This window comes from Trematomus bernacchii, unplaced genomic scaffold (assembly GCF_902827165.1).
Source record: "Trematomus bernacchii unplaced genomic scaffold, fTreBer1.1, whole genome shotgun sequence".
Taxonomy (NCBI): domain Eukaryota; kingdom Metazoa; phylum Chordata; class Actinopteri; order Perciformes; family Nototheniidae; genus Trematomus; species Trematomus bernacchii.
Window position 1 is genome coordinate 391,469 of NW_022987998.1, and position 15,922 is coordinate 407,390.

General features: G+C 39.3%; 1 protein-coding gene across 1 annotated transcript in view; it reads left to right on the forward strand.

Moving 5' to 3' along the window:
* Positions 1-15,922, forward strand: part of si:ch211-186j3.6 (neural-cadherin) — a 437,178-nt gene that overhangs the window by 260,650 nt on the left and 160,606 nt on the right. The window contains 3 exon segments of the mRNA XM_034117220.1: positions 603-696; positions 6,258-6,442; positions 15,355-15,584. Of these exon segments, the coding sequence (XP_033973111.1) occupies positions 603-696; positions 6,258-6,442; positions 15,355-15,584 (509 nt within the window).

The following is a 15,922-nucleotide window of genomic DNA, read 5'->3' on the forward strand; positions in this document are numbered from 1 at the left end:
CGAAAAATTGAAAAATCATCCTTCGTGATCTTATCTGGTGTTTTTCCAAGTAGTATATGTGGCTTTTTATTTATATAAATACCAAACATAATTGAAATGTCCCTTATATATTTCCCAGAAGCGACTTCTAGCTTCACATAGTCAAAAGACATGACTATCATTTGCCTTCTGCTCATCACAGTCTCATTTTGAAGTAGAACCGCTCTTGATGCTTAACATTTGTACATGATTTCTAACTTTTATTAGTGTTTTCTGTTATGCATTGCCTTCTGCTAGATGCTGATTGTGAAAGTAGCATGAGATATGTACATCTTTATTAAAAAGGTATTAATACATTTTCTTCATTGTTTTCTGTGTGTGGGATATGTGTATTGGCATCATTTTCAAAGCTTATGCTAATTCAGGTATTACAGGTATAACCCACGCAGCACAGACTTAAATACTCGGACATGTAGATGCTGAGAATTAACACCTACTCCTACCCTGGAATTAACACCTACTCCGAACTTGAAATCCTGTATATGTATATATTATAATTGCTATAAGAATGTATATGCACAGCGTTAATGGTCACTTAATACTGGTTTGTTGTCTTTTATCAGGCCGTATGCCAACAACGGTGCTTGGAAAGGTCTACTCCCCCGACCCCGATGACTGGGACAACAAGACGTACGTGTTTGAAGGACATATGCCAAGGTAAGTAATAGGACTCTTTCAGGTTTCTCACATAACAACCCTATGCTACAGGGAAAAATAATTGCTGCAAAGTGCTTAAGGAACATTTGTTTTGGCCTAAATCAGAAGGGCCAATCACGTGTAGTTACGCAAAAAACATTTGTTTTGTCGAAATTCATTTTTTTCGAGACAATTTTTTTGGGGCTTTAGAAGAGATTAATTTGAAAGGAGATAGAGTGGATGACGCATTAAAGGACCGCAGGCCGGGTTCGAACGTGCATCCTCAAGTCTACGTTTATGTCTACCAAGTGAGCTAAGGGAAATTCATTTTTATTTATCAGTATTTTCCAATCAGAACTGCAAGTAAAGCAAGACGGCAGGGTCTTTGTCTCAAGGTTTGCTGCACTATACTTCCTTCTCCGATGCCGATGAGTGTATCTCTGTAACAGGCCAAAGAAAAGGCACAAAGACAGATCCCTAAAACAAAAATATATCACACGTTATGGCATCTACTGGCAGCTGCATCTGTATGCGCTGCTCTCTCTGTCACCATCACCATCTATACTTTGTCAAGCGAACCCGATGGAGATCACAGTGTCACACATTGCATCGAGTCCTGAGCCATGTTAAATCCAGCTAATCTCACCGCCATGTCTACATTACATGTTTTTCTGTCGTGATTGATTCAGACTTTTAAATAATGCAACGCAACAGCACCCCTGAGTGAAATATCTCTTAGGAAGGGAAGGCCATATGTTTTTGTGTTTCTCATCCAATCAATTCTTGAGAGTTATGTACTAAGGAAGCCCTCCGACTTTGCAGAACCACTGCATTGTACTGCTATTCACAGATTTGTTTTGCTGGCTACAACTTCGAAACATAGTCCTTATTCCTTGATTGCAATGTGGTCAGCAATCAACTACGGAGCAGCGTCCCTGATGTATTGATTAAGCTGCAACTCCCTCATTAAATCAGCCTGATAATTCTGTCGAGTCTTCAATTATTTACCATCTTTTTATCACCCTTTTCCTCCATTACCATCCTGTCCAACGTTCCTGCTCAGGTCGATTCCTTATTTGTTCCTTGTTTATCCCTTTTTGCTAACGTGTCCTGTTACCTGCTATAGATGAGCAGATACATTTGTCACTTTAACACACTTGCACAATCACACACAGGTGCTAAAAATCCCATACACTTACATTTCATCCCCTCATAACACCTTCTTCGTCATCTTACAAACTTAGCTGTGTGAAAATGTCTCTCCCTTTTCTCTTAAAGTCAAAGTTCAGCCCGTAGAGGACTGGGTGTAATATGAGGGATTAACATTTTACAACAGCCTTCATATTTTGGAATTGTAGACATACAGTAGGTTTCTTGCCCAGCTGTACTGGGTTTTTACAAAAAGGCACCGATTATAGCTTATTCTGGTCTTCTTTATATACAGCACTGGAAAAAACTAAGAGACCACTGCAAAACTATCAGTTTCTCTGGTTTTACCATTTAAAGGTATGTGTTTGAGTTAAATTATTATTATCTTTTTTAAATCTACAAACTACTAACAACATTTTTGTCAGGGCTGGAGAGCAGTGTACTTACTAGGGCTGTACCCAAATATCCGAATATTCGTTCGTTGGAGTACTATTCGGGTTTCAATTTAGTTATTCGGATATTCGTTTTTTTTTTTTTTATTGAAATCTCCAATATCAACGTAAGAGCTTGTGCCTCTTCGGGGGTGCTAACACTTAACCATAAACGTTATCGTTTACTTTCTCCGTCTTTATATGTAGATATTACTTTTTCTCCGTTAATCTCCGTCACGTTGTTTCCATAGCAACAACAACTTCCTGTCAACAGCGCTAACTCTCCTTCAAAATAAAAGCATGTCCATACAAAATAGGAAGCCAAGCCAAATTACACTTAAGACATATACAACTGCAACGAAAGTAACAAACACAATATCCTTTTCAATTTCAAAGAACACAAATTGGGTTATATACATTAACAAATAACTATAAAACAACAATACTGTAGAATAACTAAATGAATGCCGTGAATAAACCGAAATACACGTGTTGAAGCGGTTCGCTACTGATTACTACGCCGTCCCCCCCCCTCCACCCCCCCCGCGCGCGGGCCGAATATTCGCTGCTGATTACTACCGAATATCCGGAGCCCGAAAAATGGTATTCGGGACAGCCCTAGTAGGCTACGTACAGTTGGAGCCACATGCAGAAGACAGTTTCTTTAAATCAAAGTCCTTTATTGGCTGAGCTGGGCCAGGCAAAACACTAAAACATATATCTTTGACAATAAGCGTCCAAACATCATCAAGGATCTGACAACAACTGAAAGACAAACAGAATCACAATCAGGATATCAAACAGGAGGGAAACACAGAGACAGGAAGCAACCACAGACACAAGACAGGGGGTGAATACCTTTCACAATAAAACAGTAAACAGACAGATTGTGACACTCCAAAATAAAACACAGAAAAACACAGACAGGTGTGTTGGAATTCACCAGACACTGGAATCAAATGGCTGCTATACATGTAGAGATTGATATTTAAGAAGAAATTGAAGGTGGTCTCTTAGTTTTTTCCAGAGCTGTATATTAATTGTGTCGCATCAGAAAAAACACACTTGTTGTACTTTTCAAATGTGTTGTATTGTAAAATGCTGCACTGTAGTCGTTTTGACTGTGTTGTATTATTGTAATTTAGTATTGTCATGTAGCACACACATTTAGATTAGGAGAAACGCGCTGCAGCTTCAGAAACAATGAATATAAAAACACAAATAAGCCCGCCTCCCCGAGTTTCATTTCATCTTGCATCCGATTTCAAGCACATGGAGCAGTGTAACTAATTGCCCTTTTCCCCAGCCCAGTGTAGACTTTTGGGACAGTTAGTGAAAGCAGCAGAGCCAATAACTTCCCGTTCTTTTCCAAGAGATATAAATCCGTAGATGGTGGGAGAATCTAAGCAAAGCTGTATCCAATGAATCTTGTACAACAGTTTTATAGCAAATGTCCTGCTTTGACTGGAATAGAAGTGGCTACTAATTTAAGTAGGAGGAGGCTTCAGCAAATTGGTGAGTGCCAAATCGGAAAGTTTTACTAGTTATATTAGAGAAAAATTATTTTAGTGAAACCTGAAATTAAGTGCTCGACATAAGATGTAATCTACCCTCTACAGCACATGCCGCACAATGACTTAATGTGACTCTTGTCTCTACAAGGGGGTTATTATTTGATTTGCCAAGGTTGTGCCTTGGTTCGGCTCTATAATTAAACTTGAATGAGCTCATTTACTGTACAAGGGGAGCATGGAGACAAGGACCAAGTGAAATTGCTTCCTCGCATGTCTCGGTGCCTATGAGTCAGTTTCATTTTACCCTTGCCTTTCTCTCGCTAATGCATCGCCTCTGCTCACTTTCTATTATTGTCCCAGGGGGCAATCTGTTTACAGCAGAAAACAGAGTAAAGACACAAAATGAATCAGAACACATGGCTGACGGCGATGAAAGTGTTTTTGTTTGGTTATGTCTTCATCTTGGACAGTTGCAACAGGACTGTTAGACATGTGTTCTCCTTTGTTCTATTATTCATATCTTTATTAGTAAAATTGTTTTGGACAGTCAAATTATTTTCCTCAATGTAGGTATTATCTTCATGTTTAGACTAATGCACATCATAACTTGTGTCCGAAAGAAATAAAACCTGTCGGGGCTTGCAACCAGTTCAACAAAATGGTTAAATTGCATTTCGATACAAATGTTAGCTGATCGCTGATTTGTGTTGAGCAAGTGTTTTTTTGAAAGTAGGGACCGAGTTTGGAGGCACATAATGTCTGCAGGCAAAGAAAATATGTTGGAAAATTGTGAGAAGTTCCAGATTTCCTTCAATGACGACTAAAGATATCCCAAACCTTACCAGTACAATGTTTCTATAGTTCCAACAACTCATTCCATCAACTTTAACAGTCTGAACCTCCAGGATTACATTTTAATCTTACCATATCCATCATTTCATCTTTTAAACGAAATATCTTTAACCAGGATCTCCTGTACTTAGATCAAGTTACCTGTGAGAAATAAGGTGCGTCAGATCAAATACAGATCAATGTTGAATGGGACATGGTATTGAAAGAAACCCAATTAAAAGACTTCTGGCCACATTTTGGGGGGGATCTTGACATCACTATTACTTTTTTAATGTAAAAAAATGTATTCTGGCTTTTTACAAAATAGGAACATGGCATGGTTAAAGGAGCAATGTGTAATGCCTTGCCACCGGTCCATTAAGAGGCTAAATTGCATTGCTACTAGTGGGTCAGTACAATCTAGACATACAGTCATCTTTTATATCAAAAAATAAAATTAACTATTAACTAACAGCAGTGCAAGAATACTCAAAATTCAACCCAACAGCTGAGCCTCTGAGAGTCAAACAACACTGTTATGTATAATATTTACGTGTGTTGTCGGCCTTGAGTTTATTTTAGCTTTATTTATTTTTTCAATAATGAAATGGTAGAGGGCTGCAATTCGTGCTGTGACACCAACCCATGGGGAGCCACCACTTGAGAGCTTAAAATACAATATAATCTGTTTGACTCTGGAGCTTAGACAATAAGCACGCAGTCATACTGAGCGTTTCATTCCACTTATCCAGTTAGCATGTCGACCTTTGATGGGCAAATCACTGAAATGACTGGTGTCCGCAGTCTCACTGACACGTCTGTAGCAGCCTAATGACTAATCAGTACCACGCCAGCGGTCAGTCCTATAGATTCAGCAACTTGACCCTGTCAGGCTCCGAGCCATTAGAAAATAACTCAGGCTGGGCAGTGTTGGCCTGTGGTGAAATGAGATGTTAACAAATACAGTGTTGGACACTGGTCACATTGTTATCGGCCCTCAGGGGTTATGCGGCAGCCAGGCACATGTGGTGGCAACTTGAATGACCTCAGACGTCCCTGCGCACTTCAGTGTGGCTTGTTATTAGTAAATACTTCTTAAAGGAAGTATTGAAGTGTAACAGATTGCCATTTTAGTCAATGCTTGAAGTGGATAACGATTTGTCTCACCAGATTGGCTGTCTGATCATGTAAAAGGCACATTTTTTGCGGGTTGACCCATGTGGTTGATATTGATTTATGGCTGCTTTTGCTCAGAAGGTAGATGGTAGAAGAAGGCCCAGTCAACATGTCAATGTATTCGTGGACAAGATACTTAATCCCAAGTTGCTCTGGCCAATGTACGAATGGAGCTGCTTCTGTGTGAATGCTTGCTTGTATATATAAAAGCACTTGAGTACAATTATTATTATCTTTTTTTTAATCTACAAACTACTAACAACATTTGTGTCAGGGCTGGATGGCAGAGTACGTAGAAGCCAAATGCAGAAGACAGTTTCTTTAAATCAAAGTCCTTTATTGGCTGGGCCAGTCAAAACAAGGCAACACACCAAAACGAAGAACAGAAAAGCTCTATATAAGTAGGGTCCAATAACCATGTCAAATCGAATATGTAAAAATGTTTTCTGATACTGGTGTCTGTGTTTCTTCTTTCCCTCAGTTACTTCATCCTGAACAAGCGAACAGGCTTCCTGATCATCAAGGAGAACGCCCCCACAGGCGCCTATGAGTTCCAGGTCCGTGTGTCGGATGGAGTTTGGCCAGATGCTGTCTCTACCATCACTGTGCACGTGAGGGAGCTGCGAGACGAGGCCATCTACAACTCAGCGTCTCTGCGCCTGGCAGGTAAGATTAACTCTGCAGGGACACACACACATCTGTCTCTATGTCTGGTCAGAAAAGGTCTGTGGTTTCGGGTTAGGGTTATCTTAGGTTAACTTGGTCTAGTCCCTTCTACAGTGTTCCCCACAGTGTGATGTTAGGCACCACCACACATCAGCCCAGGATATCATGGGACTTAAGTTCCATTGTTAGTTGTTATTAAGGTAGCTTACGAGTCAGAAACTTGACCTTAGACAATGAGGTGAAAGATTTCAAGATGTGGTTGAAATTGTCAAATATCTTTCAAGTCCAAACAAAATGCCATAACCCTATTTGACCATAATACTATAACCAGGGGACTTCATGTGACTTTGAAATTGTATTTAATATTATAAATATTATATTATATAGGCCTGATTATGATTCTAGAATATTTGCAAGACCTCTTGCTCCGGTGCTGGTGCACATAAGCCTACATGCTGTGTGGAGAGATGTGAATTTGCAGCCTAATTGTGCTAATTGCTAATTTATAATTATACCATATTATAACCTTCAATTTGAGGCCTTTATTCCATAATAATATTCTCTCTAAGAGAGGAAGAAAAAAGCTGCGGGAAAAACAAGTCATACGACGAGAGATTACAAGCTATATTGCAGAGGACTAATATTATAACATTACCTCTGTGTTTTGAGAAATATGGCAGGTCATTTCATGTGGAATTCTTACTTGATAGGTGACAACATGACAAATTAGCGCTGAATTGAGATCACAGACGACCTCTGCAATTATTATATATGACTCAGGGAAACTGTTTTTTAAAATATTTATAATATTCAGCAGATCAGGTTTTTTCAGGGCCAGGCCAATAAAGTCAACCTCAATGTCGGTAAAAATCATATCTGAATACTATGAATAGCAATTCATTTACAGTTCTGAACCTATAAAATAACTTACTGTGAGACAGACGTTTCTCCCAATAAATACTGACTATACTGTACGTCGAAATACTTCCAAATAGGCACAAATATGTTCTTGACTTATAATTAAAAGTTTGGATTTCTACTCGTTTGTCTGCTGCTCCTTTGTATAACAATATTGTTGTCATTCAGTTCAATTGTTTGACCCTTTGTTGCTATTACAGCAACAGGTAGGACCTAAAGCAATACCAATTTAAAAATAAAACTGTGCTCAGCTTAGTACTGCTGAGGGAGTGGAGAATGTTATTTGCTTACTTGTCTCCAGTCATAGAAAATTAATGAGCACTGATTACTGTTTGCTCTGGTTGTTTGCAGTGTTTCACAGAACTGCCACACTCTCCGAGAGTGTCCCTTCGCAAAAGATTACACCCATTATGAATCCCCGACTCCTGGGATCTCAGCTGCCGCAGGTGCCCACACAGAAAAGCCTGTTTCCATTACTTATGTTGGCAAAATAATTAGTAGAGAGGTTTTGCTCAGGCAGCACATTCTCCTCACATGGTGCATCCATCATTACCTGATGTACAGCGCATCGGCGGTCTGCTCAGAATTACATTTGCTTTAGAGAAATGGGACATGGCTGAAAGATTTGTATGATTTCAGAGATATTGAAATAGAAGCAGAGGTGGGGGTGGGCACTCCAAAGACGAGAGGAAGGGAGGGAAGGAAAAGGAAAGGGAGGAAGGGAAAGTCAAGCCTCATATAAGTAGATAAAAGGATTTGATTTGCTTCTGGAAACGGAGCAGAGGTAAATGAATGCGCACCAAACCCAGAGACAATATTGTGGAGAACAGCTGGCGCCCACGTTCCAATATTTGTGGAAGGCAATTGAATCCATTGGCGAATTGTAGACGAGCAAATTGTGTGTTTATGATGAAAATACGGAAATCAAAATGAAAGAAACTGCTCTTGACTTTTGTTCGCGAATGGAACTATTTCCAGTCCACTGAATTGAACAAAACAAGGTTAAGTTTGTCAACAACCTGTAACTGACAGGTGGTTTTGGTTTAATGTACCCGCAAAACGACTTTTTACCTGCAGTTCAGGAATAAGCACACTCACCAAAAAACATTTAATTTTTTAGGTTTCAAAGCAAAATGCAATATAAAGGATTAATGACTGAGATCATCCTGAGGTGTCCATGTTCGTGCGTTTGTGTTTGCGGAGGATCTTTTTTTACAGAAACCATTTCCAGGATTACATTTTTACATGTGGAGCTTTGGCGTAAACAGTCTCATTGATTCTCAGTCTCGGGGATTATGAGAAATATTCTACTTATAGCATTACTTACACCCTCCCTGACATTGTAAATCCCATATCAAGAACAAATGTGGAAGGCAATGAGCATACACAAAGACGGCACTAGTTAAGTCTGCCTTGTCGAGATTAAAGCTCTCCCCCTCTCACACTCTCTCTCTCTCTTCCTATCAATATTGATGGAAAGGTAAAGAAAGGTGGTAAACAAAAAGTCCTTGAAATGTCCACATAACACTCGCTTGGATGTGAATGCATAGTGCTCAGGGGAAATAAATCACAAGAACTCGTTGAGTGGATTCACTCCATGCAGCCGGCTGGCGTGGTTTGTGTTTGGGATGAAGGGAGGATGGCTTTTTAGAAATCTCTTGGCAAAAATAATGGGCCTTTAACATAAGAGGACATATTATGCTAATGTGCAGGTTGATACTGCCTGGAGCTGCATCACACTTTTCACCCTCTGTCTGAAACCAGAGCCCAGTCTGCTCTGATTGGTTAGCTGAACGCGTCTGTTTGTGATTAGTCAACCGCTTTAGAGATGTCCCGCCCCTAAGCCTATCACATACAAAGTGTTGGAGCGCTAGCCAATAGAAGCACAAGTAGTGATGTCACTATGTTACAGAAGTAAACAAGTCCCAAGGAGTTTATAACTTGAATTATTTTTCACACTGTACATTTTATATTCACATTTAATTTAATATGCTATTCCTTGCACACTTATAAATAATATACTTTTACATTTTGTTAGTTGTAATTTGGCCCTTCATTTGACAGATACGATTTAACCTTCTGTTTATTTTTCTACTCTTTATTTTTAAAATGATGCCTTGTTTTGACATAGTGCTGTGACGAAAACAAATCCCAATTTGGGATCAATAAGGTATATCTTATCTTATCCAATGGAGGGAACTTTGTGATTTGAGCCTTTGCAGACCATTTACACACAACAACCTATAGAACACAATACAGGAAACGGAAAACCCACAAAAAGCATAACAGGGCCTCTTTAACTGACGCACTGACTCAAAGGGCTACCAGAAACTGTCCTTTGTCACAAAAATGTCTTCATAATCAACATTCTGAGAATCACAGTGGTTCTCACAGAGAGAGACTGAAAGAACACACACATACAGAGCGTGTGTGAGTGTGGAGAGGCAGACAGAGCCTAGGCATTAGGAGACAAGACGTGGGGCTCAGAATGGGCTCAGCGGATACAGCGAGAAGGATCCAGGCTAATGTCAGCTCCCATCATTCAGTCCTGCGGGAGAAACAAGGACACGGGCAGACAGAGAGACAGTCAGGAGGGAGGGGGGGGGGGCTGGGGGGGAGAGGGTAGTAACTCCTAACGCAGAGTGGCAGCCTTTGCATCTGGCTTTGATCCAACCTCACAACTCACATCTGCCTTCTCCTTCCCAGAGGCTTCAGTGGAGTCGAGGTGGGGGTGCACAGACCCACTCACTCCTGTAGGCTCGTGGTTTCATACAAATAATGAAAAATAAAAAAAAACACCATAATGGTCTTTGTTTTGTTAGTGTTAGGCAAACTGTTATAGAGTTTTGAAGGCTTTTTAAATACTTTGACCCATTTTTAAAAGGAACATGCTTTCACAAAAGAAAAATAGAAGATTTGACCGAACCATGGTGTCTTCCTAGGCAGTTCTACTTTTGATAGATACGTGAACCTGAGAGGTAATCAGTAGTTATCTTAAAATAAATATTTTTGAAAAAAAGACAATGTTTGACTTAGCGCTGCTCAATTAATCGTATTTTAATCGCAATTACGATTATGGCTTGCAACGATTACGAAAACAACGTAATCAAAATAAAACGATAATTTTTGTATTATTAGAGCCAAAAACATTTCAAGTGCTACTCAACTGGCTTTAGATAAGCCAGTCCTTTATTAGTATATAAGTGCTCTGTTGGCAGGTCTTTGTTAGTAATTCTATCGCTCGAAGTGGAGTCGAAAGAGATGAGTTTTCAGTCTGCGCCGGAAGATGTGCACGCAAGTTTATACTTACATTTCAGGGTAATCAACTGTTAAAATCATACTGTTAAAAAAAAAAATTCTCCAATAAATTGATGTTTTCAAAGTAAATGAATAATCGTTTTTAATAATCGTGATATCAATTATTGACCAAAATAATCGAGATTATGATTTTTGCCATAATCGAGCAGCCCTAGTTTGACTGTGAAAATAAGTATTGAATCACCTCAGCTGTACTAAGAGGGGTTTATTGATGTTCTCGTACAAAGCCTTTTCTTTGACTTTGCATCACAATAACGACAACACAGGTAAAAACACAATCGGATTAGCATAATTGTTTGCAGAATGTAGTTGGCACTCAGATGAAACATAAATGTTTCTTTGCTTAATTGTATTGATTGTAGATAGTTTTCTCTAAGGTATACACAATAATTCATGATTAACTTGACTTACCTTAGATTACAGAATAGTTTTGGGTCATACATTTTCTGTAGTCCTGCTGACAAACGTACAAACAAACCTTTCCGAAAACGTAATGCCCCAGACTGTATTTTGTCCAAATCGCTGGTTCTAGTCTATAGAAAAGATAACTTCATAATTTCCAATATGTGTGAATAAATATGTTAAATATATATTCAATTTTTTATTATTTAAATTTTCACTTTGTCAAACTCTTAATTTGGTTATTGGTGCATGCCAGACAAACGTTATAAATGGATAATGAACTGTATGCATACAATAGCTGAAATGTGTGTTTGGGAATTATGAAATAATGGAATTTTAAAGTTTAATTTTGGATATAGTTTATAATAATATATAAACAAAACATATTAAAAATAATCTATTATATATAAAAAAAAATTGTGTCAATTACTTGTTGCAATTGTCTATGATGGTCTCGGAGAGATCCCTTAATATTCTTATTTTGATGATAGATAACAGTTATTTGTGCCTATTTTAGCACACAATTCCACGCATTTATAAAGAGGGGATTTGATTCATACAAGACTAAAACCCATTTGAATTGTTAACTGAGACTGCTGACGCTTCATATTAGATTAAGCTTTGTATTTTTACAAAAAATAAGCATGGTGCACTTTGTCCTTCATCTCTTATATTAGGATCACATTAGGGAGGAACCTCATTTATGTTAACACTAGGAATATCTCAGAGTAACGTTGGTGCTCTGCTCTGACAGCCCAATCGATTTATTTGCATAATGGCCGTATAAGCGCATGGAGACAATAAATGGGACATAGAAATTCATTTGCACGCAATATTCCATCACATGCACATATTACCAAACTAAGGAATATAAACCCACAGTGCTCTTCCTGTCATGTGTGTGAAATATCAGAAATGAAAGAGAAAATAATTTCAAACTGTGTAGTGTACTGTATAAGATGTAGAGAAAAACATTATCATTTCTTAATTATGATATTTGTATAGCTAGGTGTACATGGCAAGTTAAGTGTTGCCTCCTCAAGGATAGAGAGTTGGAGAAACACATACAAATACTGATAGGGAATAGTAATATTTTGGTTTCACAAAATAATAATAACTTGTAATCACTTAACACCATCATTTTTGATTTCATTTTGTATTTATTTATAGTTTATATAATATAACTGTTAAACTGAACAACAGATGATGCAAGGATGGAGAGAAAAACATATATGCTGAAGGAGACTTGCAGTTGTTGTTTTTTTACAATTTGCACCATCATTTGTGATTATATTACATTTATTTAACTTGCCAGGATTACAAATCTGAGATTATTTCAAGGTGTTTCTTTTAAAAAGAATTATGAGAAAATAGTTTCACACCTTTTATGTTGGGCTGCAAGTTACAGTTTTTTTTTTGTTACTTGGCAAAATAGATCCAACTCATTTTCCATAGTAGTTTTGCTTTTCCATCGACTATAGAGTGATACAGTGATGACATATTCTCATAGGCGCACCTGGAAGTTAGTATCTCAAGGGAAGCAATGGGATTCATCAATGTTTTTGTTCAGCAGGAATATCTCCACGTATAACAAGACTTTTATGATTTTTGATTCGTTAATGTGTTTGGCAGAAGACAAAAGCTTAGTTAAGGCCATAGGAACTAGATCACGGTCGCATGCCTTCACATCACCACCGCTAAGCTAAAGGCGGCTAATGTTCGGCGAGATAACAGTTAGTAGTCTTATTTAGTCCCTTGTTAGCAACTGCTGTTTTCATAACAGAAGCTTCAGACATTCACCAGTGGAGAATTAACTAATGTTTTTCATGTTGTTGATCAAAACATTAAAATCTCTTAAGTGTGTTAACCACAGTCCTTATTTTAGGCATCTAACAAAAAACACCATCAACAAAACAATGAATTAAAGACAAGGAACCATAAGTAGTAAAATGTTCCTTTTCTAGTGTGAGGACTCCTTTCTTTATCACTCTGTTGAGTGGCAGTCAGTTTTCTTTCTAAATGTAGATAGCATATGAAAATAACACATCTTAAGGGGCCTGCACACCAAACTGACACCAAAGAACACGTCCCGACGGAACACGACTGTTGTGTCGCCTCACGTCTCCTGCGTCTTGGCCAACAGTCGCACTGGAACACTGTGTCGAGAGCTGGAGTTAAATGAAATCTCAGATTTGCCTTCTTAATAGTTTGTTTGGGTCCCTCACTTCCGTTTCGCTTCTCATGCACTGATTCGCTAAGCTGAACAGCCAATCAGAGTGATTTCTTTAGCCGACGGCCTTTTACCGACAGCCTCCCGATTCAACATGTTGAATCGGCGGCGGAAGGTGTCAGCACGGCCGAAAAGACATGACGGGGTGGGACACACCAATCTGAGTAGGGCGACAGAACGCTCATCGACGGCCAGACATCTATCGACATCTATCGACGCCGAAAATCGGCTCGGTGTGTAAGGACCTTTACACTGTTAAGAGTTTACCAGCTTTTTGTTGGTTCAAGCTGTTAGATAAGCTATCTTGCTGAGTATGGTTTGTGTGGGCTGTGTATCCATTGATGTCCTTGCCTAATGGAAATGTTGTCACAGCAGCACAGTCGGTACAATGTCTAAAGAGATGGAGAGTGATGAGGCGTTAATGGCCTATCAGTGCAAAGAAAAGGATACAGACGCTGTTGGGCGAGTGATTTTGAGAAAATATTACCTCTAAGGAGCGTGGCTCATGCTGGAGTTAAGTGAGTACGCAACAGGTTTAAGACTGGAACCCAATGCCAACACTTACAGGCATCTATAAACTCGACTTGGTTAAACTTTATACCGAAACTTTTACCTAGGACCTCATTCCTTAAACGAATACACTCTATTAGCTTTGCCATTGCCATTTCAGAGGCTTTGCCTTTTACCCCTTTTCCACAAAGATGGTTTCAGGGCCAGTTTGGAGGCGATGCTTGATTGCAAACCGAATTTTCGGATTGGCTCCCGGCTCTGGAAATTGGTTCAACTCAAGCACTAGTAATCTGCTCCCCCAGCACAGAGAGCTAGAGAAGAGTATAAAGTTAGAGAAATCGTTCTTGCAATTCAATCTGGCTTTGTACGTTTATTAACAACATGAGAACGGCTCCAATGTAGTCTGCCATTGTCGTTATTGTACGGGATTTTCACACTGGCGTTGCTCCTCGTGGGCTCTGGTCAGTGGAAAAGCAAACTGGTGCTTTACTTAAAGGTCCCCTATTATACTGTTTTTCATCAATTTAGTATAGGTCTCAGATATATACAAAACATGTATCTGAAGTGTTTGGCTGAAATACCAAACAGATCATTGTAGCATCCCATAATCCCCTCTGTTTCAGCCCTGTTTCAAAAGTGCTGATTCTCTGTCTGTTACTTTAGATGAAAATAAGGAGCCCCTCCCCATGCCCCTCTGCGAGATATTTGGTTAAAAAGAACACAATGGTGCTCTAGGAGGAGATTCAGGTGATAAGGGGGGGGGGTGGTTACCTTGGTTGGTGATTGGCTAATGGTTACCACTGTGCTCCCCATGTCTGGAAGTAGTAAAGGAGGGAACATTTTAACCTGGAATCTGTTCGTTTTTGATGTGGAACATTGGTACTGAAGATGGACCCAGATTGGAGAAACTAAGTCTCTGTAGAGACAGTTCTTGGTTATTCTTGTAATATGACCCAAGCTTGTTTCTGAAGGTCTTTTGACTTATCTTAACCCTGACACATCAGGCCTGTTCATAATCTTGGAAAAGCCCAATGGTTTATAGATGAAGCTTGAAGCTGATCGGTTTTTTGTTAACTTCCACATGCTACCACAAATGCTGGTCTTTTTTTAGGAAATAAAAAGAGGCAGAATTCATTTCTTCCTCAAGAGCCTGCTGTGGAGTAAGATTTGAAATTGAACCACAAATTGTCAAGAGTTTAATTACCTTTAACTGGCACAGTTTGGTATTGAAATCCAGCCCCCAATCATGTCCTTCTTCAGCAAGCACACACACAAACACACACAGACACACATAAACAGGCATGCAGCACAGACACAAATCACCAAACAAAAGATGTTGACAGATCAAGTGAGCCATTTTCAATAATGTATCATCATTGCTCCAGTCTCCAGTGTTCTGGACTGTTTTTGAGTTCAGCACTTGGCCCCAGTTTGGAAATAATTGGATTTATCCGTGAGCGGGGGTGGAAATAATGAGACCACTTCTATACAGTCTAAGACTCCAATCCTGTGTGTGTGTGTGTGTGTTTCTCAGACATCACAGCAAAGGAGTTCATTGAACTGAGAGGGAAGCAGCGGAGCCGCTACGAGCTGCTGGTGGACTTCCTGTCTAAGATGCTCTACGTTCCACCTGATGATATCAACATATTTAGCCTAATGGATGTGAAGGTGCAGATGCTGGATGTTCGCTTTGCCGTGCACGGTGGCGCCACCTTCCTCCAGCCAGAAAAGATCCATGGTTATCTTACCGCCCACAAACAAAAGGTAAGTCTTTGTGTTATTTAGCCTTTTATCCATCAATACTAAAGGTATACGTTCCTACAATCTGGTGGTTTTGTTGAGTGATCTCTTGGTGAATGTATTCCCATTCCAGGACTTGATTGATTGGCAGCCCATTCTCTTGAATGACACAAACACAATCTCCATAACATAATCTAACCAGCTGCACACCACTGAGCAAGTGGACCATAAAGGCACTGGATAAGTCCACATAGAAATCCCATATGGCGTATTTGAGTTGCAGGCAGCAGTCTTGCCTCTGGCAATGTTTTGGCTGAAGCCTGCGTTCAATTCCAACAAATCAAATGTGTCAGTCAAAGTCC